General features: G+C 37.6%; 1 protein-coding gene across 3 annotated transcripts in view; it reads left to right on the top strand.

Moving 5' to 3' along the window:
* Positions 1 to 26,532, top strand: part of PTPRT (protein tyrosine phosphatase receptor type T) — a 1,378,737-nt gene that overhangs the window by 690,936 nt on the left and 661,269 nt on the right. For all 3 annotated transcript variants that reach the window (XM_074211996.1, XM_074211997.1, XM_074211998.1), the window contains one exon: positions 11,217 to 11,510. In XM_074211996.1, the coding sequence (XP_074068097.1) occupies positions 11,217 to 11,510 (294 nt within the window). The remainder of the gene's footprint in view (positions 1 to 11,216; positions 11,511 to 26,532) is intronic.

Raw genomic sequence — 26,532 nt, 5'->3', positions numbered from 1 at the left:
CTTGAACTCAGTTTTGACTCTAAACCCAGTGTTTTTTCCAGCACACCACACCAGATGGCCAATTCTATGTTTTTTTTTGGGGGGGGTTGCAAGGCAATGGGGTTAAAGTGACTTGCCCAAAGTCACCTAGCTAGGTAATTATTAAGTGTCTGATGCTGGATTTGAACTCAGGTACTCCTGACTCTAAGGCCAGTGTTCTATCCACTGCACCATCTAGTTGCCCTCTAGTTGGCCAATTCTTAACTGAAAATTTCCATCCCGGTTCAAATCTAGGTTCCAAACTTTCATTCTCAAAAAGCTATACTGTCTCAAAAGAAAGCCATAATTCTGGAGATTATCTAAAAAGTAGAAGCAGAGGACTTCACCTCATTCTTTACCAAGAAAATAGAGGTCATCATTCATTAAATTCCTTTCCTTACCCTATGTCTCAAAAGCCCTTGAGATTGTCTCACATTTTTTTCTCCTTTACTCAGTCCCTGTTGAAGTTCCTCTTTCTTACCTCTTAGATACCCTCTTTTCATTCTTAAATCTCTCCCTATTTACTTACTCTTTCATTGCTTGTTATAAATATACTCAGGCCTCCCTATTTCTTAAAATCAACTAGCAAACAAACAAGCAAAATATTACTTGACCTTATCATCCACAGAACCTACTATTCCTAGGTCTCTTCATTTTTCACAGCACATTTCCTAGAAAATGTCTACACTGATCATTTTCACTACTTCTCTCTTCAACTCTTTTTTTTAGATTTTTCAAGGTACTGGGGTTAAGTGGCTTACCCAAGGCCACATGGCTAGGTAATTATTAAGTGTCTGAGGTCAGATTTGAACCCAGGTACTCCTGACTCCTAGGCTGGTGCTCTATCCACTTCACTACCTAGCTGCCCTCTCTTCAACTCTTAAAAACTATCACTTAACTGAAACTCTTTTCAAAATTACCATTGAGTTCTTAAGTGCCAATTCCAACCTTTTTTCTTGATCCTTTCTTTACCTCTCTGTAGCCTTTGATGCCATTGACTACTCTTTCCTTCAGGATACTTTCTCTTTTAATTTTTTGTGACACTGTTCTTGGTTTTCTTAACACGAATGGAACTGTTCCTGCTCATTCTCCTTAAAGATCATCTTTCATATATCATTGTCAACGATGGGTGTATCTTAAAGTTTTATTTTGGACTTCTCTCCTCCTCTTCCTTCTTTCTCCCCCTTCTCCTTCCTCTCTTCTCTATTCTTTACTTAACATAGTTAATCATTTGACAAGTCTTATTAATTCTATTGCTCATAATACTTTATGAATTATTACTTTTAGCCAAACTGTTTTCTTATTCCTCATATATGACATCTCTCATCTTGATTGATTGAATTGGCTCTTCTCCATGTTCTAAAAGGATGTCTTCTTCACCTTCCTTTGTAGAGTCCCTACTTTCCTTCAAGGCTTAGTCCTTTTCTAACCTCCCAAGATACTCATCTCCATTCTTTACCTCCCATGAAATTATCTTTTATGAACTCTGCAAACAATATATGTGAATCTGTTGTTTTCTCCAATAGAATATAAGCTCCTTGAGTTTAAAGGGTATTTAATTTTTGTTTTTGTACCTGGCATGTACTTGTTGATTGGTAATGGATTCCTTCCATTAGCACTTTCTCTTTAACTTACTGTCTTAAAGAGATGATCATTTGACCATTGAGAGGTTAAGAGACTTGCTCAAGGTTACACAGTTAGTATGTGTCAGAAGCAAAACTTGACCATAGGTTCTCCTGGTCTTAAGGCTGGTTCTCTATCCATTACCATCTGCTAGACTATTTAAAATCCCCCTCTCACTTTGTGGATGAAGAAATTGAGTTTCAGAAATGTAAAAAGACTTGTCAAATGTCCTATGACTAGAAAATGGAAAAGCCACTGACAGAATTAGGCAGAAAAGCCAGAGTCTGACTCCACAGCAGTCTTCTCAGCTTGTCACTTAGGTAGCCATTATCTGCCAATTTCCACATGGTCCATTTTATAATTGAATTTTTGTGTTTGTGTGTATGCATTTGTGTGTGTGTGTACACATATTTCACAACATGTATAAAAAGTTTTGTCTCTTAATAAAATGAGGAATTGGTTTTAGAATTGGTCAAATGGAAAGTCTGCTCTGCTGTTTAGTCACAACATTGTCCCATCCATTTTGTGGCATCTCTTTGACACCTGAGTAGTTAACTTGCTTTGCTTAGGCAACCTCTCTTTCCTTCCCTCTCTTTCCCTAACCCTTCATTTGATTTCTTTAGTTATACAGCTGTTCAAATGAGCTGGAGCCAAACTAGGCTGGTAAGTTGTAGAGTTTTTGTTTCTTCCTTTTCCTGATGTTTGTAGAATCCAAACCCTTCATCACTAGTCTAATGGGACTCATTTTACCATCTGCAACCCAATGGGAGATACTCCTCCCTCCCTCCATTCCACAACACTGCAATTTTTTGAGAAATCACTTGCTGTTGTAATCACACCTCCCCATTTGTAGTCCTGATGGGAGGGATGTACAACCCAGTCAGCTGAGTCATAATAGAAAAATTCACCACCTGCCAGACTACCGTGTGCTAGGCTATGGCAAAGGACTTCTTGCTGTATTTAGTCCCTGTGCTCATCAAGCATTTGAAGGGCTGTCACTTAGAAAGAATTTTTCCTTAGACTTGTTCTTCTTGCTCCCAGAGGACAGAAGTAGGACTGATAAGTAATAGATGATTTTTGGATGGATAGGACGAAAATATTTCCAGCAATTAGGACTATCTTACACTTTCCAAAGTTGTAATGTGTATCCCCTTTCACTAGCAGTTCAACATAGATTGGATGGTCAATTGGGCATGTGAGAAAGAGGATTTTTCTTTGATTATACTTTTTGCAAGATGAGTTAAGAATATAGGATCATAGTTACATGGATCTCAAAGGAACCCTAGAGGTTAGAGATGAAGTGACTTGCTCAAGATGAGGAAGGAAGTGGAAATGCAAGAATTCAAACCCAGGTTCTCTTACTTCAAATAGCCCCTTCAGATTCTCTCATTTGAGATCCTTTGAGACTTGATGATTATATATCTAGTCCAGATTAAGAAATTACATTGCAACCAAGTAGAGCATGCAAGGTTAGATTTCAGGGATGAGAATTGGATTTGTTATTCCATTCATATTGGAATTTTGGTTCAGATAATGGAACTCTGGGTCATATGGGTTAAAATTGTAACTCTCCGAGTTACTATATTTATAACTTAGGCAAGTCATTTCGCATTTCTGAGCCTCAGTTTCTTCACCTGTAAAATAAAGGTATTGTACTACTAGATGATCTCTAAAGTATCTCTCAGCCCAGTTTATACTTATCCAAGTCTTTTCCAATATGAAAACTCTTACTGCATATCCAGATTCCTAACTATAAAAAGACAGTGATGTTTTATGAGGTTTTTTTCAATAATTCTGATTTTTCAATAATTCTGATTCAGAAACAAAGGGGTAAAGTCTGGATAAGGGACTTCCTCTACCTGTGAAAGTCAGCATTTGCTTTGCAACTTAGAATTGCTTAAAGACTAAGCTAAGCAACTTGCCCAGGGTCATGTAGACATGTGTCAGAGAGAGGTCTTGACCTATACCCTCCTGACTCTGAGATTAGCTCTTTATCCAGTTAATCATACTGCCCTTCCATACTGGAGATTTTAAGTGGATTAAAATGCCTATTGTCTGTACAACAAAATATTGTTAAAAATACTTCAACTTGTGTATTCCTTCCAATCCTAAAGCATAGAAAGGCAAAAAACTTTGCAGAAAAATTAAGCCTATTTACAGAGAGTTGCTAAACTACATAGAGGGTAAGTGAGAAAGTTACCTGTCTACTGCTTCATTTACATCTTGAGAGCATTTTCAGGGTTGTTTGTTTGTTTGTTTGGGTTTTTTTGCTTTGTTGTATTACAGTTCTTAGAACTGGAGAATTATTGATAACCTAGTTGTAGGATTTCACAGACAATGTTATTAAGTTACATATGTGATTGGAGAGATTAAGAGAAACAGTATCAGAAAGAAGGTTTCTCAAAATTATAGTTTTAAGGCACTAAAGTTCAAACTTACTGATGTCCTTTGACTTTTGACAAACTTCACAGCCTGTTTTGATTTTCAAAGATTTCTTTCTATTTTTATTTTTGGAGGCAATTTGATTTATGACTTGGCCCAGGGTCACACAATTAGAAAGTGTCTAAAATCATATTTGAACTCAAGTCCTCTCAATTCCAAGGATGATGCTTTATCCACTATGTCACCTGGTATCCCCAAAAATCTTTTATTCAAATTTTCTTTTGTTTTGATTTGCTGCTCATTTACCATGTTAAAGATTTGATTTTTTCCTCACCCAAATACATATGTAGTCTCATGTTTATGCACACATACATACATATATATATACATATATATGGAGTCATGTGGCAGCTATGTGAAATGGTGTAGAGGGTGTCAGACTTGGAGTCAGGAATATCTGAATTCACATTCTGCCTCAGACACAGCAGAGGGAGTCAATTGACTGCCATAGTGGCTTCAGTTTTAGTTTCAAGTTTTTATTCTGTTTAACAAAAAATGTTCATAAAGAACATAGTAATATAATAAAATAGCACTATGATACTAATAGCTGCCATCTATGTGGCACTTCAAGATGTGCAAAACACTTTCTATGTTTTGTCTCATTTTCCTCTCTCTGAGTAAAATATCTTATTAGGCACTGGGATCTTCAGAAACTGAAATGAGAATATGTCCTCATCTGTGTCAATGTCCCAGTTCAATAATGCAGAAGGAAGCCTATCCATGCTGGTCTTTGCTGTGTGCCTAGTTAACCACAGGGGGTTCTCTCTGCCAAGCTTGGGGTGGACCACTTCTCTTTTTTATGTCATTAAAAGAATGCCTATGAAAAAATGTTTGGTCCTCCCAAGTATGATTTCTCATCATTATCACATGACCAGCCTCTCTTCTTCATGAATCAGACATTTCCCTGATAATATTTTTATTACTCTTTTAGAAGTTTCTTTATTATTTGTTGCAATCTGCTCATACCTGCTAATCCTCCATCACCTCCTCATTTCCAAATCCATAGAAATTATTGTATTCCATGTTTCATAAACATATAACAAGGGAGATACTATGAAGTTAAAATGGAAAAAACACTAACCTCAAAGAGCCTACTTTCTACTACTAAGTATATCTCTTTTATATTTTCAAGGAATTGTACACATGTACAACCATTGTATATCACTGAAGTTAGCAGAGGCCAGCTCATCAAATACAAGGATCCAAAATATCCTAGATAGTCATTATTTTGGGGGGCTTCTTTAGGAAAACTCTTAGTAAACTGTAAAACTCAAGAGTAGCATGATCCATTTTGCTGGCATGCTACTCAAATGAAATAGTTAAGAAAATGATAGGAAGACTGTTAAACAAAACTAAGTTCATTTGAAATAAATCCTACCATGCTGTATGTTATATTTGTCAGTCAACAAGCATTTTTTAAATGTTTACTATGTGTTAGACACTGTGCTGAGCTCTGGTAGCATCTTAATATGGTACATAAATAGTGGCTATTAGTATCATGGTGTTATTTTTATTATATTACTGTGTGTTTTATGAACATTTGCTGTTAACCAGAATAAAAACTTGAAATTAAAGCTGAAGAAAGGCAGAAACTCCTTCCCTACCCTTAAATAATTCATATTCAAATGGGTGAGGTAACATGCAAATAATTACATTTATATAAAAGATGGAAAGCAATGTCAGAGAGAAGGTACTAGGGAGCAATCTCCTGAAGAAAATAGAATTTGAGCTGTCTTGAAGGAGGCCAAGAAAACCAATAGGCAGAGGTGAAGAGGGAAAGTATCCCAAGCATGAAATCTCCTGGAGTGTTCCAGGTGACATAATTTTAAGGATATAGAAGGATTGATTGTCACAAAATCAAAGCTGAGAGCCAACAGAATGGCTCATGATGAACATGAATAGACTGCAATGTCACCAATGGGACCTTGCATGGGAGAAATGGTATAAGAGATATTGTAAGTATTTTGAATGATTTGAAAAAAAGACTAGTCAGTCATGGAATAGAAGTAGAGGATAATCAATGGAAAGCCCATATACTGAATTCATATCCATACAATGCCTAGGAGATCTAGAGGAAGACCTCCCCCCCATTGGAAGATTTAGAAAAGGCCTTGGTTGAGAGCTGAATAGAATCAAAAAGGAATTGATTGATTGTGATCTGTATCCATGAGGAGAATATTTAATTTGTGAAATCACTAAGTCAATGAAAAAGTGTCAATAATTCAATATTGAGTCTTACTTAAGCAAAAATCATAGTTTTGCTTAACATTTTTCTTTAGTTTGCTTCAACAAATACTATATATGGAATCCTTAGGCCTAGGTTCAAATATTGACTCTGAAATTTACTATTTATGTTAACAACTGTTATTGTTCTCAAAGAAAACCAAGGCATAGAGAGTTGAAGTATCTTGGAGAAATCTGAATTCATTAAAAACATGACCAGAGAGAAGTAAATAAAATAAACAATATGAACTATGATTATCACAATATAATTGAAAAGAACAGAAGCAATAGGAAAACACTGAGAACTAAAGAGAGTCAGTTCATATCTCTGAGCCTCAGTTTTCTCATTTGTAAAATAGAAATAACAATACTTGTCTTAACTCAAGAGTTGCTGGGAGGAAATCACTGTGTACATTGTAAGGCACTGTAAAAATGTCATTCTTGCCTCTTATATTTGGATATTCATGACAACTATTAGACATTTACCATTTAAATTACTCTGAATATGCCCTTTTTTTTCTTTTTAATAATTTAATAATTTAGAACCAATAGAAGATTTAGAAATAATAGAAATCATAAATTTAGAGTAAGGACTTTGAAGATCATCTAGCCTATAAATAAGTAAACAAGTCCAAAGAAGTTAAGTTGACTCACTCAAGATCAAACAAGTAGTAAGCAACAGACCTAGGATTTGAATCCAGACCTTTTCATTCCAAATTTAGCATTCTTTCCTCTGAGCAGTGCTTTTTCTTCCTCAGTTAATCCAACCCTTTCATTTTATATTTGAGGAAATCCCCATAGCATGAACTGTGTACACTTTCTTGAAGATTTAAAAGGTATTTGAAATCTGAACATTGACTGTGGAGTCAAAGGTTCTAGGGTCAAATCCTGACTCTGATAATACTCATAGGACTTTGGGAAAGTCAATCTCTTTAGTTCCCCTCCATAAAATCTACAAAAATTGTACCTTTGACTTTCCTTGGCTAAGTAATTTCTTTTTTTCCAAGAGAAGTCTGATAACCTCTCAGTCTCCTTGCAAGTCTGTCCTTATGACCCATGACTTCAACTGCAGACCTTATGGCTAACACTACCATGGTCCTGCTTCTACCATGTAGTTACCCTGCTCTTAAATTTATATTTTATAATATCAGTCTTATCTTTGAGAAGAATTGCTATATTAGAGATTGTAGCCCCATATGTCCACATGAGATTAATTAAAAAAAAGAAGCTTTCCATGTGACACAAAGAACTTCCGAGTCCAAAGTAAAGAGAGCAGATGAATTGTAGTCATGAAACCTTTACTGTTTCCTGTGAGATGGCCCATGAATCCTGTGAATTAATCTGAACTAAAATACCTACAAAGCCACAAAGCCCACATGAACTACAGCCTCTGCCCATACACCCACCATCCACTGAGTTCTGCAACACTCATGGTCCCTTATGAGTCATGCCCACCCCACAAAAGTAGGTTGTGAAAGGGCTATGAAGGAGTGCAAGGGATTCTGTCTGCCAGAATCTTCCTTTATTTTGATGACTTAGGTGAAATAATGCTTGAAAAACTGCTCTGATGCACAACTGAAGAGTGCCAGACAAAGGAAGAGGAAAAGGAAATTGTTATTTTGCAAATTTCCTTGACTTTATATTCTCTTCACATCAGTGTCCTCCTCTGTAAAAGCAAGGGATTGAAGAGAAAACCTTTAATGTCCCTTTTATCTCTGGCATTCAATGATTTGTTTTTAATCCATAAGAAAGTTGATACTATACTGCTGGGATATTTAACATCCCCCCCCCCCCCCCATGGATCTTGGAATGAGAACTATCACATGGCATACTGGAACAGAAAACCTTGGGAAACATTCTGTAAAAGGCTACTTCATATTCCTATACCACCACCATTTCCCAGCATCTTTTTGCTGGCTCATCATTCATATTACAGTCCCTAAAGGTGGCTATTCCTAAAGGTTCTGTTCTGAGCTTTTTACTCTTCTTCTGATATTCTCTTAACTTCTCTCATACTCCTACACCTTCATTAATTCTCATGAGTTTAACTATCATCTTTATGTAGGTGACTCACAGATTTATATATTCCACCTTACCAGCTAGTAAGTATATGAGGTAAGATCCAGCACGTTATCCATTAGCCTATTTAATTACTTCTAAGTGGTCAAATAAAGAACCAGTCAAAGGTGTCACCAAGTTCAGATCCCACCTTTGGAAACTCATGAGAGACAGAGAAAATTTCTAGTAGCTGGACAATGAAAAAGAAGAAGACCTTTGGGTTTTTTTTTTTGTTTGTTTGTTTGTTTTAGGTTTTTGCAAGGCAAACAGGGTTAAGTGGCTTGCCTAAGGCCACACAGCTAGGTAATTATTAAGTGTCTGAGACTGGATTTGAACCCAGGTACTCCTGACTCCAGGGCCAGTGGTGCTTTATCTACTACTCCACTATGCCACTCTGAGACCTTTGTTTTTAAAAGAAAAAAATGTGACTAGATATGTCAGCTTACACAATCTGTTTGGAACAAATAATTAATATGTCTGCAGATAAACATTTTGAAGATAACCCAGGATCATAACCACCATAACTTTAAAAGGGACTCATCTTACTTAGGAATACTCTTAAGCTCTTTTATGGCAATAGTAGCCTGAAGACTTTTTTTTTTTTCAACAAACAAGGAAATATCTTTTAGGCCCTATTCAACCCACTTCCATTCCCATAGATACTTTACAGCATGGAATAGTCAATATGGATTATGGCAAAGCTAGATGGATTTAGCAACTGTTTGAATGACCAGATTCAACACTAGATGATTAATAGATCAGCATCAACTTGTGATTTTATCTCCAATGGAATGGCCTAAGGCATACATTCACTTCCCTGTAAGTCTCAACCTTTTGTTCAGTGACTTACAAGAAAGCATAAAGGACATGTTTATCAAATTTACAGATAATTTGAGCCTGGGAGGGAAAGGTAATGGAAAATTTGGCATTTGGAAATATCTAAACAGTCCAGAATCTAAGACTATACATAAGATATATTTTTAAATTATCTCGAGGAAAAGTTTTAGAGGTAGGTTCAAAAAGAAAAATAATTAACTTTGTGATTGCAGATTGGGAGGGAATTTATTTTAAAAGTTGACCTCTTAGGACACAGTCCTAAGGGGGCTGGTATTCAGGGATCTCATGGCTGGCTTTCAGCCATGAGGCCTCAGGTACTGGTGGCTTTCTCCCTGTGTTAATGTAACTGGACTCAGACCTGGCTGTTGCAAAAGCATTCTTGGGTTTGCAGTATACCTTCTCAGTTGGGGCTGGGGTCCTCACTGCTGACCTGCTGAGGAGCCAGGACCTAGAATTATTGTGGCTATCAGCCTCCCTCTTAGCTTCCCGTATCTGCCTTCACTGGGCTATGCTCCCCTCTTGCCCAAGTGAGAAAGAACTTTCCTGAAGTCCCTTCAAGATAACTTGTGCTGAAAAATTGTTTTACTGTGTTTTTGTTTGTTTGTTTGTTTTTGGTGAGTTCTGTCATTTTAGAGTCTATTTAGATGCTTCATTTAAAGTGTTTGAGAGGGAAACTGGGAATAACAAAAAGTTTCCCAGTATTTTTCCACTATCCTTGGCTTCACCCAGGAAGTATCACCAATGACTACTTTCATGTCAGAATAACAAAATTAGTATAGGAGTTTTAATATACAATAAGCTTATAACCATTATCAAGGCTAATATAGTCTCTTTGGAGATCAGAGGGTAAACAGTAGATTTTCTAGTCTATGAAGCAGACCTCATAAGCCATGGGAATGTAGGTCTAGAGCTATAAGGGATTTCAGAGGCCATTGAAACAGCCTCCTCATTTTACTGTTGAGGAAACTGAAATCTGCAGAGAAGAGATTTGGGTAGTAACAGGTAATAAATGATAGCAGCGGAATATGAACTCAGGTCCTCTGGCTCATCTTTCCTCTGTAAAATCTTACTCCTTGTCAACATCAAGGAAGAATGTAGTCAGATTTTGAATCTTTAATAATGTATTGAGTTGTTTTAAAATTCTAAATAGACAAGTTTGGTGGTATGCACCTATAGTGAATGTTACGAAAAGAGGCTGAAGCTGGTGGATTGTCTGGGCTCAGAATTTATGGGCCACAGAAGGATTAAAATTGATTGTGTGTCCACACTCAGTTAACACCAATAGCTCCTGGTAAAGCCATCACAGGATACCTAAGAGAGGAGTAAACTGGAACAGGTTGAACACAGAATCTGTCAAAGCTTCTGTGCAGATCACTGGTGGGGGCTTGTGAGGACCTGCTTCACTTCTAGCCAGGGAATAAGCAAGGGTGACCCAGCCTCAATAAGTGAATGGAGAGACAGAAAGAGGAGAGAGAGGCAGACAGATAACCAGAAAGACAGAGAGGCAGAGAGGCAGAAACAGAGAGACAGACAGATAGACAAGAGAGATAGAATCAGAGACAGAGGGACAGAGACAGACAGACAGACAGACAAACTGAGACAGAAGAGGGAGACAGAAACAGAGAGAGAGAGAGAGAGAGAGAGAGAGAGAGAGAGAGAGAGAGAGAGAGAGAGAGAGAGAGAGAGAGCAAAATCTCTATAAACTATAGCAAAAATTTTAATTAGGGGATTAGAAAGAGCATATATATTTTCATCTGCAAATTTGAGCAATTGTAGAGGTATTCAAGCTAGCATTGAACTGCAATATCTCTTGCACATATTTCAAAGGCATTTTATCACTGAATTTAGGTTTGAGTTAGATAATTGTTTGTTCTCTCAAATTCTGAAAATTCCATCATTACTCTCTTTGTGATTTAGTCCTGAATTAATGACTTTGAGTTTAATCTTGTTTCCATTTTGGATTTAATTATCTTTTCTTCTAATGTTTTGTTTATTTTTTATTCTTTTTCTCCCAGAACCTCCCACGCCTATTGCTCCTCCTGAATTGCTGGCAGTTGGGGCCACCTATTTGTGGATTAAACCGAATGCCAATTCCATCATTGGAGATGGTCCCATCATTCTGAAGGAAGTGGAGTACCGAACAACCACAGGAAACTGGGCTGAGACCCACATTGTTGATTCCCCCAACTACAAGCTATGGCACCTGGACCCGGATGTGGAGTATGAAATCCGAGTGCTGCTCACTCGGCCAGGCGAGGGTGGCACTGGCCCTCCCGGTCCCCCCTTGACTACCAGGACCAAGTGTGCAGGTAGGGAGTTACTCCAGGGATGATTGATTGCTTTGGGGACTGGCAGGAATTCAGGGTCTGTTTCTCCTCTTGGCATTCTGTGACGGCATAATCCCTTAATGTTTGCCAAGTCATGTTTCCCATGCTTGATAGTGACAGAAAAGACTCAGCCTGTGCTTTTGAGTTGCCTTCTGGTTCAGGCTGTGTTTCAGAGCCCCTGCCTAGTTTTCCTGCTCAGAGAGCGTGTAATCACTGGGCAGGTGTTTAGAGGAGGCTTGCCTGGGGCTCCACAGACACTTTGTTAAACTTACTGGCATGAAGTTATCATGGAATGAATGGAATAGTTCTGCCACCTATGCACAAAGGGATTTTACCATCCTTCATCTTCCTTGTATATCATTGCCAATACCATTCTGAACACTCATGATTTTTCCAAGTCATTTTAGAAGAAAGTTGATAAGTCCAAGATATCTTTGCAAGTGTGGAATTGTGTAGTGTAAACTTTATTTGGTGATGGCAGAAACTGGGTCATTATATAATACTATCCTATCTATTCCCTTGAACTTTCTTGCAATAATAGTTATAAGTGAAACTTCAGAATCACATGCTTATTCATAAGTCTACTCAAGTTAGCTTGTGGTTGGTGAGTTATCATTGGTGCCCTTGTCTCTGGACACCTGACTAAGAATTATCTACCTCTCTTGCCACCACAGAACTCCCATTAAAAATGTTGACTTTTCTGGAGACACAAAGAATGATATATATTCCTCAACTCAGCCCTATCCCTGATTCTGGGGTCTGAGATTTGTCCTTGAAGTCAACAAACATAATTAAACCACAGAGGAGGAAGAAAGGGCCATCCACTGCCTGCAGGGACAATAGCCTGGGCATTATATACAAGTCAGGCTAGGCAAATTTCTTCCCTCTGAAACTGGGAAGGGTCCAGGGCAAAAATAAGCCAAGCAAGAAGGAACTCTGTTGCTGGGTGCTCTTGCTCTGGCAACACTACTGTGTCTGGATGCTAGGTGTGACTGTGGCTGGGAGCTGCAGACATTGCTCATTTCCAAGGCTACATCCTGGGGCATGTGACTCTCTTTTCTGAGAGTGATGGTAGTTGTGGCAGGTTGAAGCTGCTATTGTATATATGGAAAAATTCAAGGGGCTGGGGCAGTAATGGTGTCCAATACTTTCATTAGCTGAATTCCAAGAAGAATTCTCTACTGTTGTGATTGGTATAGCAACCATGATTTGAAATGATAAAACTTCTCCCCTTCACTTCCCTCCCATATCTTTATTTATCTCAGACAGGCTATAGAAAGAGCTGACCTCTACTGGCTGTAGCTCTTGCTGTCCTGTTCTTCCTGTGGAACTTTGGAGGATGCATTTCCCCTGGGAGTAGACTTCTGGTGCTTTCACTTTGCTGCTTCCTTTGCCAAGCTTTTCCATTTAGGCACCCCTCCTTTTTTTTGATATGAGACACAATTCTTTCCTGATATGTCTACTCCTCCCTCATCTCAGTTTCCTAAAACTGACAAGCAACTATTTATATTTTCATTTATCAGCAGTGTGACCTTAGAAAAGTGACTTAAGTACCTCGAGTCTGATTCCTTATCTGTAAAATGAAGAACTTCAGCTAGACAGGTTCTGATGCTTCTTTTAATTCTAGTCACTCTATGATCCTGCTATTGTATAAGAAGTGAAGAGAGAGAGAGAGAGAGAGAGAGAGAGAGAGAGAGAGAGAGAGAAATATAAAATTATAGATTTCAAAAGCATCCTTAAAAGGGATGTCAGCAATGAAAACTTTTAGAAATAAAATCTCATGTATCTCTCTAATACCCCACAATAAAAGGCTGTCTTTGCTTCCCATTAGTGAAGGTTACACCTTATAGATGAGGAATTCTTAATCTAGGATCTGTGAACCAATTTTTAAACATTCTGATAGTTATATAGAATATAACTGAATTTCTTCATAATTTTTTGCATTTTATTTTATGCCTGTAAAATCATTTTTTCTGATAAGTAATCCATAGGCTTCCTTGAAATGCCAAAATGGTCTATCACACACAAAAAGTAAAGAATCTTTACTATCATATCTCTGAAATTGTGAGAAACAAAAGTTCTAGTTATGACTGATGCTAAATAGCTCTATGATAGCGGGCACATAATTTCCCCCACTCTAAGCTTCAGTTTCCTTTTCTATAAAATGAGAAGATTGAATCAAATTTCCTCAAATGAAATTTGAACCCTCAAGTCTGAGTGTGGCCATTGTGACCCTGTTGTTTCTCAACTTAAAGGCCTTTCTCATGCTTAGCAGAAATCTTTTATTCAACAGTAAGCTCTTCAGTGGAAGAGACTATCTTATTCATCTCTGTGTCCCCCAGGACCCTAGGTACTTAGGAGATGCTTCTTGAATGGAATAGAGTGGTTCATTGCACCTGTAGGTGATGTATCTGGTGAGTGCCCCTCTCAATTTTTGATGTCTAGACTTTCTTCCCAGTCTTCTGTTTTGAGCATACCAGCCCTAATGTGAATATCCTTTGGAGGAATCATTCTTTAGGAGGTGACAGAAATAACAAAATGAATGGAAATGCCCTTTTCTTAGATTTCCAGACAGGCTTTTGATTAAATTCCTCATAGAAACCTGATTATGGAACCTCTTGCTTTAAAAAGGACATGAAGATGTGTTATTAAACTGGCTAATCTCTTACCCCAGCTTTGTAATACACTTTGCGTCCATAAAAGTAATTGATTGGCTTCTGCTGCTGCAGCTTCTCTTTGTCCATGGGGTAAATCTGAGGGCTTCTAGGGTTTTTGATCTTTACAAATGCTGTTTCAGGTACTTTAGTCATCCCCATGGACTTATTTGCTGATGATCATATAATAATTTTGAAATTCAATTGCAGGATGATCATCTCAATAAAAATTTACAGTCTCTTGCAGAACGTTGCCCAAACCCAGAGAATGGCTTTTACATGTTACAAGCACAATTTTGTGACTCTCACTATGAATGTAATTAGTTAGGATGCTGTATATGGCATTACATTTTCAAAATGCTGGTATTTTAAGTAAGTAACTGTTACATTCTTGAATGAACCATATTTTATAAGATGGGCCACCCACAAGATAATCGCATCCCCACATGATGCTGATAGTACAAGGATACTCTTTCCATTATAATTAATCTTTAAAAGGTTTTCACAGTCAATATCCCTTCAGGGATATTGTTTTTTGGGGGCTGTTAGACTGTGGTTGTGTGATGCTTTCTTTATTAATAATTACATACAAAGTGCATCCAATATTTCACTTGGTAGAACATTTAAAAGCTTGAAAATACCCAGGGTGTCAATTATGCCCAGAGGAATTTGGAACAAAAGACCAGACAAGAGTGAAACACAAAGTTGAATGGTTGAGATAAAGTCCATCATGAAGAAATCAATGTTAGAGTAGGAGAAAGGCATTCCAAGGAGAAAGGGAAGAAAGGAGAAGCAAAAGGTCCATTCTCAGGAAGAGAAGGAAAGTGGAATGACCTGTTGAAACTTCCTGGGAGATGAAGCAATTTATGTAAGAAAAGAAAAAAAAATGAGGTTGATTTTGCCCTTGACAGAAAACATGGAGGAAGCCAATGAAGGGATTTAGAAAGATAAGTCATTTTGCCACTACCCAGGGGAGGAAAAGAAGAGGAAGTTGCTACCTTTTTTTCTTAAGCTTTTTAAGTGTTATATCCCTCTCCCCCACTCCCACTCCTACACACCAAGGTTATAAGCTCCATGAGGATAGTTGCAACCTATTTTCAACCTCCTTGTGCATTATTATTACTCCTGTCTGTGATTCTGCCCAGCTAGCATTGCATTGATCATTTTGGTCATGCCTGAAGTCCCTTCTTCCTCCCCTCACATTTATCTCATAGAAGCCCCATTCTTCCCCTTCAATATGAATTTAACCATTCCTTTCTACAGAAAGCTTGTCCTTATCCCCATCCCCTATCCCTCACTGCTAAACAAGCTATCTTGTATTTGATTATTTTAAATATATTTATATTGATTCAATTTATATGTATATACTCTACATATATGTAATATATATATATATACATATATATATATATATATATATATATATATATATGTACTTTTAAAGTATAAACTACTTGAAAATGAAAATGGTTGTATTCCTTATCCCCTAGCACACTGCCTGGGACATAGGCATTTAATCAATATTTATTGATTGATCGATAAAGATCATGGTTTGGACTAACACAAAGGGCAGGGCTCTGAACAGGGAAAACAATCCATATTTACTGAATGAAAAGAATGAGTGAGCAGCTAGGTGAATGGAAGTCAGAGAGGATGAGGTTGCCGTCGTAACTTGTCTTTCTTGAAGTACTCTCTTCTCCTGCCTGTCTATCTGCTTTCAGTTTTTCTGCCTTCTTTCTTGGGTCCTATCGAAATTCAGGTATCCTAACCAGGGGCAGTCCCAGGTCTTTGATCCTTGTTTGTTTTGGTTTTTTTACTTGGCCTTTGGCCTTTGGACCTTCTGTTGTTCCTATGATATTTTAATGTTTTCTTACTCTGAGCTTTCTTCTTCTCCAAAAGTTTTGAGTAGCACCTCTGTGACCCATGATGTTAAAATTTGCATCTCTCTGACTTTTTGGCTTCACATTTGCCCCTCCATTTCCACTTGGATGATTTTCCATCACTTAAAATTCAGTAGATCTTAAACCAAACATGGAATTTCCATCAATTTCCATTTCTTTAATGGTGCTACCATTATTCTTGTCACCAGGCTTCAAAACCCAGGGTTGTCTTTGATTCATCTCATTCTAAAATCCCTAACATTTAAGTTGTCAGACAGTCCTGTCAATTTTCCTTTGGAGTAAACAATTTTTTTTCAAATATGCATCCTGCTGTCTTCTGATCTTACATATTATTGATCCAGACCTTTATCACCAAATCATTGATATAGTTCTATTATTCTAGCACAAAATAATAGAAATAGTATTGAATTTAGAGTCTGAGAGAGGCCTTGAATTTGAATCCTATCTTTTTCTGCTGAATTGCTGAATGACTCTGAACAAATTGCTTAACACCTCTGAGACTTTTTTTTTGGCAAAGTGAAGAGGTTGAAATAGAATACCTCCAAGTTCCATTTCAAATCTAAATCTATAATCCCTCCAAATCTTGATCCAAACTGAACTTTAGAAACTTAAGCATTTGGATACTTGCTCTTCTGGTAGAAATCTATGCCTTTTTAATCCTATGTGATTCTTAAATCTTTTCTCTCATTAATCATGTAACAAGATCTATGTAATACATTAGAAGACTTCCTTCTGGTGTTTTAATGTTTTTATGGTTACAGTACAGCATAGAAACTGTCATTGTTTTTCATTTGCTGTTATTTACATGTCTGACCCAAATCTAATACTTAAGAAATCACTAGTACGATGCTTTAGCATACTTATATACACCTCATATTTTTACATTCCCTTTGGAAATCTGACTCTTAAGATTGTGATGTTTCATGATTTGTAGCCACTTTAGAAAAAATTGATGTTAAAAAGATGAATTATTGTTGGGGCAGCTTGAAATCACTGAAAACTTTTTTCACTTACCTATATGTATCCAGCCCTTGATTCTACATATATGGAGACTGGTGGAAACTTAGAAGTCATATATCCTGGGGTGGAGCCAAGATGGCATCTGGAGAAGAGCTTCTCTTAGGTGCTCTCTCCAAAATATTTCAAAAACCTTAAAATTATGACTTTAATTAAATTATCTAGAGATAGAACCCACAGAAAGATCCAGGGAAGCAATTCTCCAGCCAAAAGTAATCTGGAAAATATTGGGAAGACACTGTTCTATGGGGTTGGAGGGGTGGCACCATAGCTGAGCAAAGGAACTTCAACCTCCTGGGAACAGCCCCATGGCACCTGGGACTGCTGACTTCAGGCAGCAGAAGCAGTTTCCTGACCTGCACCCCAGGGAGTACCAAGCACAACTTGAAAAATCAGCAGGGAGACCTCTACCAGAGTGAGAGCAAAGCCCAGGCCTCAGCGGGACACTCAGTGCAGCCCAGGCACTCAGTGCAACCCAGATCCCAGGAAATGGCAGGCCCAGCAGGTCTGTGGAGCCACCCAGCTGGAGCCTCCAGGCACCTGCACCCAGAGTGCTCAGCCCACAGAAGGTAAGGGAGTAGAGGGAAACTGCCGAGATCTGTCCCTGGAGCAGGACTCTGGGGGCTCTGACTGCATTCAGACCCTGGTCACAGTCTAGGGCTCCATAGAGCAGGGATTCCCCTTTCACAGCCTCCAGGGCAGAGGGGTGAGCTTGTGGTCATTCACAGACCAGCAGAACCTCACACACTGAGGTCCTTGTGGGGGGAGTGTCCCAATAATACTCAAAAGTTCAGGAAGTACCCCAAAACTAGGCAAAGGTTGGGGAGATGAGCAAACAGGAAAAAAAAGGAATCTGACTATAGACAATTGCTTCAGTTGCCATGGAAGACCAAACCACGGAATCAGGAGATGAGAAAGTCCAAATTTTTGCATCTAAAGACTCCAAGAAATATAGAAGTTGAGCTCAGGCTATGATAGAGCTCAAAAAAGATTTTGAAAATCAAGTAAGGGAGATAGAAGAAAAATTGGGAAAAGAAATGAGAGAAAATCAGGAAAAACATGAAAATGAATTCAACAACTTAGTCAAGGAAATCCCCCCCGCCAAAAAAATGCGTCACCTATTTTCTTAAAAAAAAAAAAAAACATGTTAAAAACCAGCTTAGGTCAAATGGATAAAACAGTTCAAAAAGTTATTGAAGAGAAGCTTTAAAAAGCAGAATTAGCCAGACTGAAAAGGAGATAAGAAAGCTCTCTGAGGAAAACAAATCCTTCAAATGTAGAATGGAGCTAAAGGAAGTTGATGATTTTGTGAGAAATCAAGACACAATAATTCAACACTGAAAGAATGAAAAATTAGAAGAGAATGTGCAATATCTCATTGAACAAACAACTGATCTGGAAAATAGATCCAAGAAAGATAGTTTAAAAAATATTGGGCCACCTGAAAGTCATGATCTGGAAAAGAACCATGACCTCATTTTTAAAGAATTTCTACAGGAAAATTGTTCTGATATCCTACAAGCAGAGGACAAAATGGAAATTGAGAGAACACTGATCTCCCCCAGAAAGAGATCCCCCCAAAAATCAAGTGCCAGGAATGTTATAGCCAAGTTCCAGAACTCCCAAGTCAAAGAGAAAATATTACTAGCAGCCAGAAGGACACAATTCAAATATCCTGGACCTGCAGTCAGGATCACATAGGACTTAGTAGCAACCACATTAAGGGCTCATAGGCTTGGAATATAATATTCCAGAAGACAAAAGAGCTTGGAATGCAACCGAGAATCAACTACCCAGCAAAGCTGACTATCCTCTTCCAGGGGAAAAGATGGACTTTCAGTGAAATAGGGAAATTTCAAATGTTCCTGTTGAAACAACCAGAACTGAACAGAAAGTTTGACCTTCAAGTATAGGACTCAGGTGAAGCATAGAGAGTGGAGGAGAAGGGTAAATTATGAAGGACTTGATGATGGACTGCATGTATTCCTGCATGCAAAGGTGTTACTGATAATACTCATATGAACCTTCTCATTTAATAGAGCAGGTAGAAGGAGCTTTTATAGATGAGACATGGGAGAGAGCTGAATTTGAGGATATAATATATGTAAAAATAGAGTCAATGGATGAAAGGGAAATGTTCTGGATGTAAGAGAAAGGAGAGGTAGAATAGGCTAAGATATTTCATGTAAAAGATAATTCATATAGCTTTTGCAATGGTGTGGAAGGGGGAAGGTGAGGGGGAATGAGGGAACCTTCATTCTTACCAGAAATGGCTTAGAGAGGAAACAGCTTGCACACTTAATAGGTAAAGACATCTAGAGGAAGAAGGAGAGAGGGAGGACAAAGGGAAGGGGGGATGTGGGTGATAGAGGAAAGGGTAGATCATAGGAGAGGATAGTCAGATATAACACATTTTCTTTTTTACTTTTTGCAGGATGGTGGGATTGGGTGGTCTGTCCAGGACCATGGGGCCAGGTGGTTGCTGGGGTCTCTTGGGTGGGATGTAGGCTTGGGGCCTTCTGACACCAAGACCAGTGCTCTGTCCCCTGTGCCACTTGGCAGCCCCACAACACATTTTTGAAGAGGGAAAGAGTGAAGGGAGAGAGAAAATATAGTAGTTGGTGGTGGGGAGGAATGGTTGGAGGGAATTACAATCAGCAACAGCAAGTGTGGAAAAATATGGAAGTAATTTCTGTGATGGACTTACGATAAAAAATGTGATTCACAGAGCTGATGGTATCAGAACACAGACTGAAACACATTTTTTCTCTTTTTTTTTACTTTATTTCTCATTAGGTTTTATATTTTTGTGGGGGAGGGGGTATTGTTTACTCTTAAACAAGAATGTTTTAGTAATGTGTAAATAAATTAAAGAAAAATTTAAAAAATGCAAAAAGAACAAAAGCAGTGACTTTAGTGTACAGTAAAGCACAATAAAATAAAAAAGAATTCTTTTCCTATAAATTCAGTGATTTATAAAAAAAGAAGCCATGTATTCTATCCATTAATTTTACAGAAGAGGAAACAAATTTAGAGAGATTGAGAACCTTGCTTCCAAACATGAATGACTGAGCTGGAATTTTAACTTGGGGTCATCCAAATCTCAGTCTAGTGGTCTTTTAAATGTACTATAATGTATGTTGTTTTTCAATTATGGATTCAATCCATTTTCTATTGGATATGTCTGTATAAGATATATGTATCTGCCAATAAAGTCCATGTACTATCCACTTAAATTAAATGTAAATCATAGTTAGGACAATAGAAATTCTTCAGACATATGTCCATATATAAATGTATATACACACTTATACATACATATATGCACATATTCATGTATGTATATATACCTATATAGATATATATCTACATATTTATATAGAGAGACAGACAGAAAGAGATGGGAGGGGGGAGAGAGAGAGAGAGAGATGTAAAGATTGATATTGGGGTATTCAGGTAGCACTCTTGGGACAAGGGATTGCAAAGCACTTTCCAGATCTGCTCATCTCCCTGTGGTGTCCACCTTTCACCCAACTTTACTTGTGGCTCTAAGAAGCTGCAGTATAGGCAGTGTCCATCACCCACTAAAATCATCTCAACATTTGGGCTAAACCAGGCTGAGAGTAACTGACAAAAGTGAGTAAGGGAGTATCTACCCTAAACATGAGAAGACTTACCTTAATGGAAGAAACAGAAAAAAACAATTTGTTCCATTGACCATGAAGATGGTAGATTTAGGCTCTATGTATACTTTAGAGCTTGGTCAGACATCAAAGATGCCAAGGCCATTCACTTTATCCCTTGATTTTGGACATGAGTGACTTGAGAAGAGAGAGATGGTGATGACTTTATACAATGCTGCCTCAGTAAATCCATTTCACAAGAGAGTCAAAACTTCTTCCTGTGATGTCATTGGTCTTTTTGAAATGAAAGATGATTTTCTCTTTCTCTGTCTCTCTGCATCTGTCTGTCTCTTTTTCCCTCCCACCTCCATCCCCCTCTTTCTCTGTATGTTTTTTTCTGTATGAGTAGTTAGTCAAATTTCTTTAAGTGATTATGACTTTCATTAGGAAAATCTTAGGAGTTCCTAGGCTACTGGTAATCAAGTCAATATTATCTACATATAATAAGGTATAATAAGGTGTAATGTGCTATCATTTTACTATTAATATTTGCCTTATGAATTATTGGTGGTTTTAGTTGATGATAAGCATCTGACTGATTGACCCTTCTCCTTAGAACCTCTCCTTATTTCCCTCGCTATTGAGACTCGAATCTCAGAAACTGATAACTGGAAGGCCATTTACTCAGAATCATAGAATCTAAGAATAAGAAAGGCTCTCAGAAGTTACCTAATCTAAAACATGACTTCTACAACATAGACTATCCCTTTTACAATATAAAAACAATTTTAGTAAAGGCCCTTATTGCCTCTTACCTGGACTATTCAAATGACTTCCTCACTAGTGTTCCTGCCTTGTTTTTCCCCATTCCCATTGATACTCTATATAAGTGACAAAGAGATTTTTCTTCAAATGGGATTCTACTTGATAAGCTAGAGTGGCTACAATTGATTTTAGGATGAAACTAACTTCTCTAGTTGGTTGTCAAAACCCTTCATAATCTGGCCCCAATATACTTTTCATACCTCATTATATATCACTTCCCTTTCCATACTCAGTCTAACTAAATTGGTACTGTTCTCCACAAAGCATGCCTTCTCCTACTTCCATGCCTTTGTAATGGCAGTCTGCCTTGATGTATGTGCTCTACATCAGTAGCTCTGAGGTCTACATGAAAGATTTTTTCTTGAAGGTGATATAATTGGACACTCAAAAATCACTGAAGAACTAACACAAAGGAATTTCCTTTGCCCCAATAGAGTAAGGATTTGCAGCAAAGATTAAGGTGGTACTTAGCATCTCTGTAGTTGTTATCTCCCCTAGTTATATATGGAAATGTGTCTGGTTATTAGGACTGGGCTGACTCCTGGTATCTTCAAAAATTCTGAAAATTTGAGGGACCCAGACTCCATTGACTGAGACTGATGCCCGTGACTGGGAAAATATCTCAGGGATACTCAGGGCCAATCAGATCCTAGGCACAGTTTTGTTTCTTTAGGGAGAGTTTATTCCTGTCTCAGGAATAAAAAGGTGAAACTAAGAGTCACCCTATTTTGGGAATAGGGGTGTGGTGGAAAAGAAGCTGCATCAGGGAAACAGGGGTCAATTGGGTCCCAACATCACATTGTTTCCTTTTAAGGAAAATAAATCCCTGTAGTAAAAGGAAAGGAGGAAAAATGGATTTAATCCATGTTGTGGTGAAGCATCAGTAAACTTTAGTTCTTTAGCACTTTTTATAATCCCTTCTAAAGTTAATGCCCTCTATCTTTCAATTGTCTGGTCTTTTACTCTTTTATTTTGAATATACTGATAAGTGTACATACCATTCCCTTCAAGAGAATTTAAGCTTCTTGAGAGCAAGAACTGCTTCATTTCCATTTGTTTTTGTTGACTGCTATGAAATTGAAAAATTGATTAATCTCTATCAAATAGTCCTAGCTTCTCCTGAAAATTCTCAGAAATGGGCATAGGAATATTACTATTGTCAAGCATGCCATTCTTCTCTGGAATAGCTTTAAGCATTGAGAAGTTCTTCATTATATTGAACTAAAACTTAGTCCTGAAGCTTCTGCCCATTATCATCCTACATTTCTGCCTGCTCTACTAATCCCTTATATAATATCTCTGATTAAAATGGCCATCTAGCCTCTGCTCAATTATTGTCATTTTTGGTCAGATTGGTGATTTCATCCATGGGCAGAATTACCTGTATAAAGTACCATCACCTCTGTCTTCTCTACCTACTGGCAACTGATCAATAGCTTACTCAGGTCCCAGCACTAGTCTGTCTGAAGCAGAACCTAGATTTTCTTGAATTTCAAGGGCAGTCCTTGAGCTGCTATAGCATACTGTCTTTCCTGAACAAATATATTAGGTCTCATACTGGGTGAATATTCTGGAAGGGCCATTGACAAACTTTGACATTTGGAAAGCAACCAGGATGGAGAAACCAAGTCATAGAAGCATTGGTGGAAGAAACTAGGAATGTTTGGCCTGCAGAAAGGAAAAATTGAAGGCAGAAAAAGGGATCATGATTGGCACCTTAAAATAACTCCTTAATGGCAGGAGCTATTTCATTTTTTTGTCCAAGCATAACATGGCTGACATGTGAGTGGCTTTCAGTAAAAGGGCTATCGTCTATGAGGGATTAAATTTGTTCTGCTTTATCTCAAGAGGATTTTTATTCTATAATAAATTAAAAAAGGGTGAGGTTAGCTGTTTGCTAGGTGGCAGACTGGATAGAGAACTGGAGGTAGGAGGACTTGAGTTCAGATTTGGCTTCAGGCACTTACTAGCTATGTGTCCCTGGGCAAGTCATTCAACCCATTTGCCTTATTTTCCTCATCTGTAAAACATAAACTATGCTATTACAAAATAATTGAAATGGAATTCATGAAATTATAGAGAAGGAAATGACAAACTGCTCCATATTTTTGCCCAGGAAACTCCAAAGGGGGTCACAAGGAGTTAGTTACAACTAATTGTCCAAAAAACCCAACAGAAATTCAAAATGGTTATGTTATCTGAGTGGTAGCATCAGAAAAAATTAAAAGAGGCTATGAAGAGAGGACATATTGTTTACAAACAAGAGAAATTTTAAAGGCAACTATAAAAGTCAACCTAGATAATTTTGATTATGAAATTGAAAATCTTATTTATAAACAAAATCAATACATCTAGGATAAGAAAAGAATAGGTCAACTGAGGAAGAAATCTTTATATTACTCTGATAAAGAGTTTGCTATCCAAGATATATAAACAACCAACAAATATTTATGTCCAAAAGTCATTCCCTAATAAGTGCTCAAGCAATATTAACAAATCATTTGCAAAAGAATGTATTAACTATTAACAACCAACTACATGAAAGAATGTTCCACACAACTAAATATAAGAGAAATGTAAATTAAAACAACCCTGAGATGTTACCTCAGAATCTGGAAATTAGCAAAGATGACAAAAAATAGGAATTGTCAACACTGAAGGGGTTTGGGGAAGATAGTGCTTTATTAGAGAATATATATATATATATATATATGTATATATATATATATATACATATATATATATATATATATATATATATATAAACTGGTACAACCATTCTAAAAAGTGATTTGGAATAAAAATAAAGTGATTAAAACGTCTATACCTTATGACTTAGATTCATCTGCAGGTACATAGTTCATGTAGGTCACTGACAAAAAGAAAAGCTCCATATACACAAAATATTTATACCAGCTTCCTTTTTTATGGTAGCAAAGAAGTAGAAACAAAAGAGATACCCATCATTTGAAAAATAGCTTAACAAATCATGGTACATGAATGTAATGGAATATTGCTGTGCTGCCAGAATGTATGAACATGATGACTACAGAGAAACGGGGAAAAGATATATAGAAATTGAGACTGTGAAGTGAGTAGAGCAGAAACACAATGTGCTCAGTATCTATAACACTATAAAATAATTGAAACAGAATTCATGAAATTATAGTGATCAAATCTGGCCCCAAAGACAAGATCTGAAAAGATGCTTTCCCCACTTCTTTGCAGAGGTGGGACCCATGGGTCTGCATAATTGAATATAATATTAGATTATTTGATATGTTGATTTACTTTGCTGAATTTCTTTTTCTTTTTAAATTTTTGTTGTACTGTCATTAAAAGGAATGATTCTGGAAAGGGGAGGCAAGGAATTTATTGTTCAGACTCATTCTATTCTTTTTGGCTCCATTGGGAATCTTGGTAAAGCTATTAGAGTGTTCTCCCATTTTCCTTCTTCATCTTATATTAGAGATGAGGAAATTGAGGCAAACAAAATTAAGTGACTTGCCAGAGTCACCTAGCAAGTGAGTGTTTGAGGCCAGATTTGATCTTAGGAAAATGAGTTCTTGATTCCAGGCCTGGCTCTTTGTCCATTGAGGCACCTTTCCGACTTGGAGGGAAGGAATAGAGAAGGGTTAAATGTAGGTTTTGTAAAACAAAAGCTATCAATAAAATATCTGTTAAAAAGAACTAAGGATTTATGGACAAAAATTACAGGGATATAAATTTTAGTGCAGTGTGAGGAGAAATTTTCTAATAATGAGATTTGTCCAATGATGCAATGTATTCCCTTGTGATGAAGAGTGCTCCCTTGTTCTTAGAGACCCTTAGAAAGATGTTCACAGTCACTTGGGGATTTTTATAAGGAGGAATTATGCTTTAATCAGGGGTTAGAACAGATGACCTTTGAACTCTTCCATCTTTAAAATTATGTAAGTCTTTGGGGCACTGTATACCTCCCAAGTATGCCCATTTTTATCTCCATTTTTTAGAACAGTATTTTTCCATTCTTTAACTTGTACTCTTCAGTCCTTGTCCTGCCTTCTGGAGCCATATGAGAGAATTAGTTGACCATCTTTTTCTCATGACTGCCTTTAGGTATTTGAAATTCTTCCTCTACCCTTTCTCCTTCTTCCTTCCTAACACTTTGAGTGAACAGCTATAAGAGGGGAGGGTTGAATTATATGGCCCCAATGGTTTCTTTTACCTCTGCCATTCTTTCTATGACTCTGAGTCTCTTTTCATTTAATTCTCTTCATATGATAGTTTCAGAATTCTTAGACAGGAAATCTAGTAGGTGAAGAATACTCTCCAGTGATTTTTTATCCACTTAAAGGAAATACCTTTCTTCCCTTGGGAACTGGCTCCTCCATGAGAAGAGCACAGTCCTTTGCTACAAAGAGAATGTATGTTTCTGATTTGGGGGTCCTCAAGGACTCATTTCTCCTCATAAGAGTTGTTTGTTGCTTTGTGTTTTATTGACATATGTGTGGCCTACTTCTTCTGAGTAGGTCATAGTTACCTGAAAACTTTCCTTACATCCAACATTGGGGGGGAAAAAAGTTTAAAAAAAGAGAGGGGCAGGGGTAATTAAAATTACTTTTACGAATCTTATGTTTGAGAGACAGACTTCTGGCAGGGCAGGAGTCAGAAGCCTTTTTTTCCCTATTGGTGAAATAAGACTTCATTCCTCTTCCTCCTCCTTCTCCTCCTCATCTTTTTCCTCCTTTGTCTCCTCCTCCTCTACACACTCCTCTCTATCTGTAAACATGAGAATACTCATCTCATAGTGCCAGAAAGGGCCCTAAAAAAATGATCATTTCCACTCCCCTCACTCCACAGAGGAAGAAACTGAGGTGCAGAAATAGGAAAGGATGGTGCTAATCTGTTGCAAAAGTCAGGATGGCAGCCCAGTCTTCTAGTCTCCAAGTTGGAGGTGGGGGCTTTTTCCTCCAACACCCTTGAGCTGCGAACCTCAAGAGGC

The sequence above is a fragment of the Macrotis lagotis genome, chromosome 1 (genome assembly GCF_037893015.1).
Source record: "Macrotis lagotis isolate mMagLag1 chromosome 1, bilby.v1.9.chrom.fasta, whole genome shotgun sequence".
Taxonomy (NCBI): Eukaryota; Metazoa; Chordata; class Mammalia; order Peramelemorphia; family Peramelidae; genus Macrotis; species Macrotis lagotis.
The sequence above is the reverse complement of the archived record's forward strand: the minus strand, read 5'-3'. Positions and strand labels throughout refer to the sequence as shown.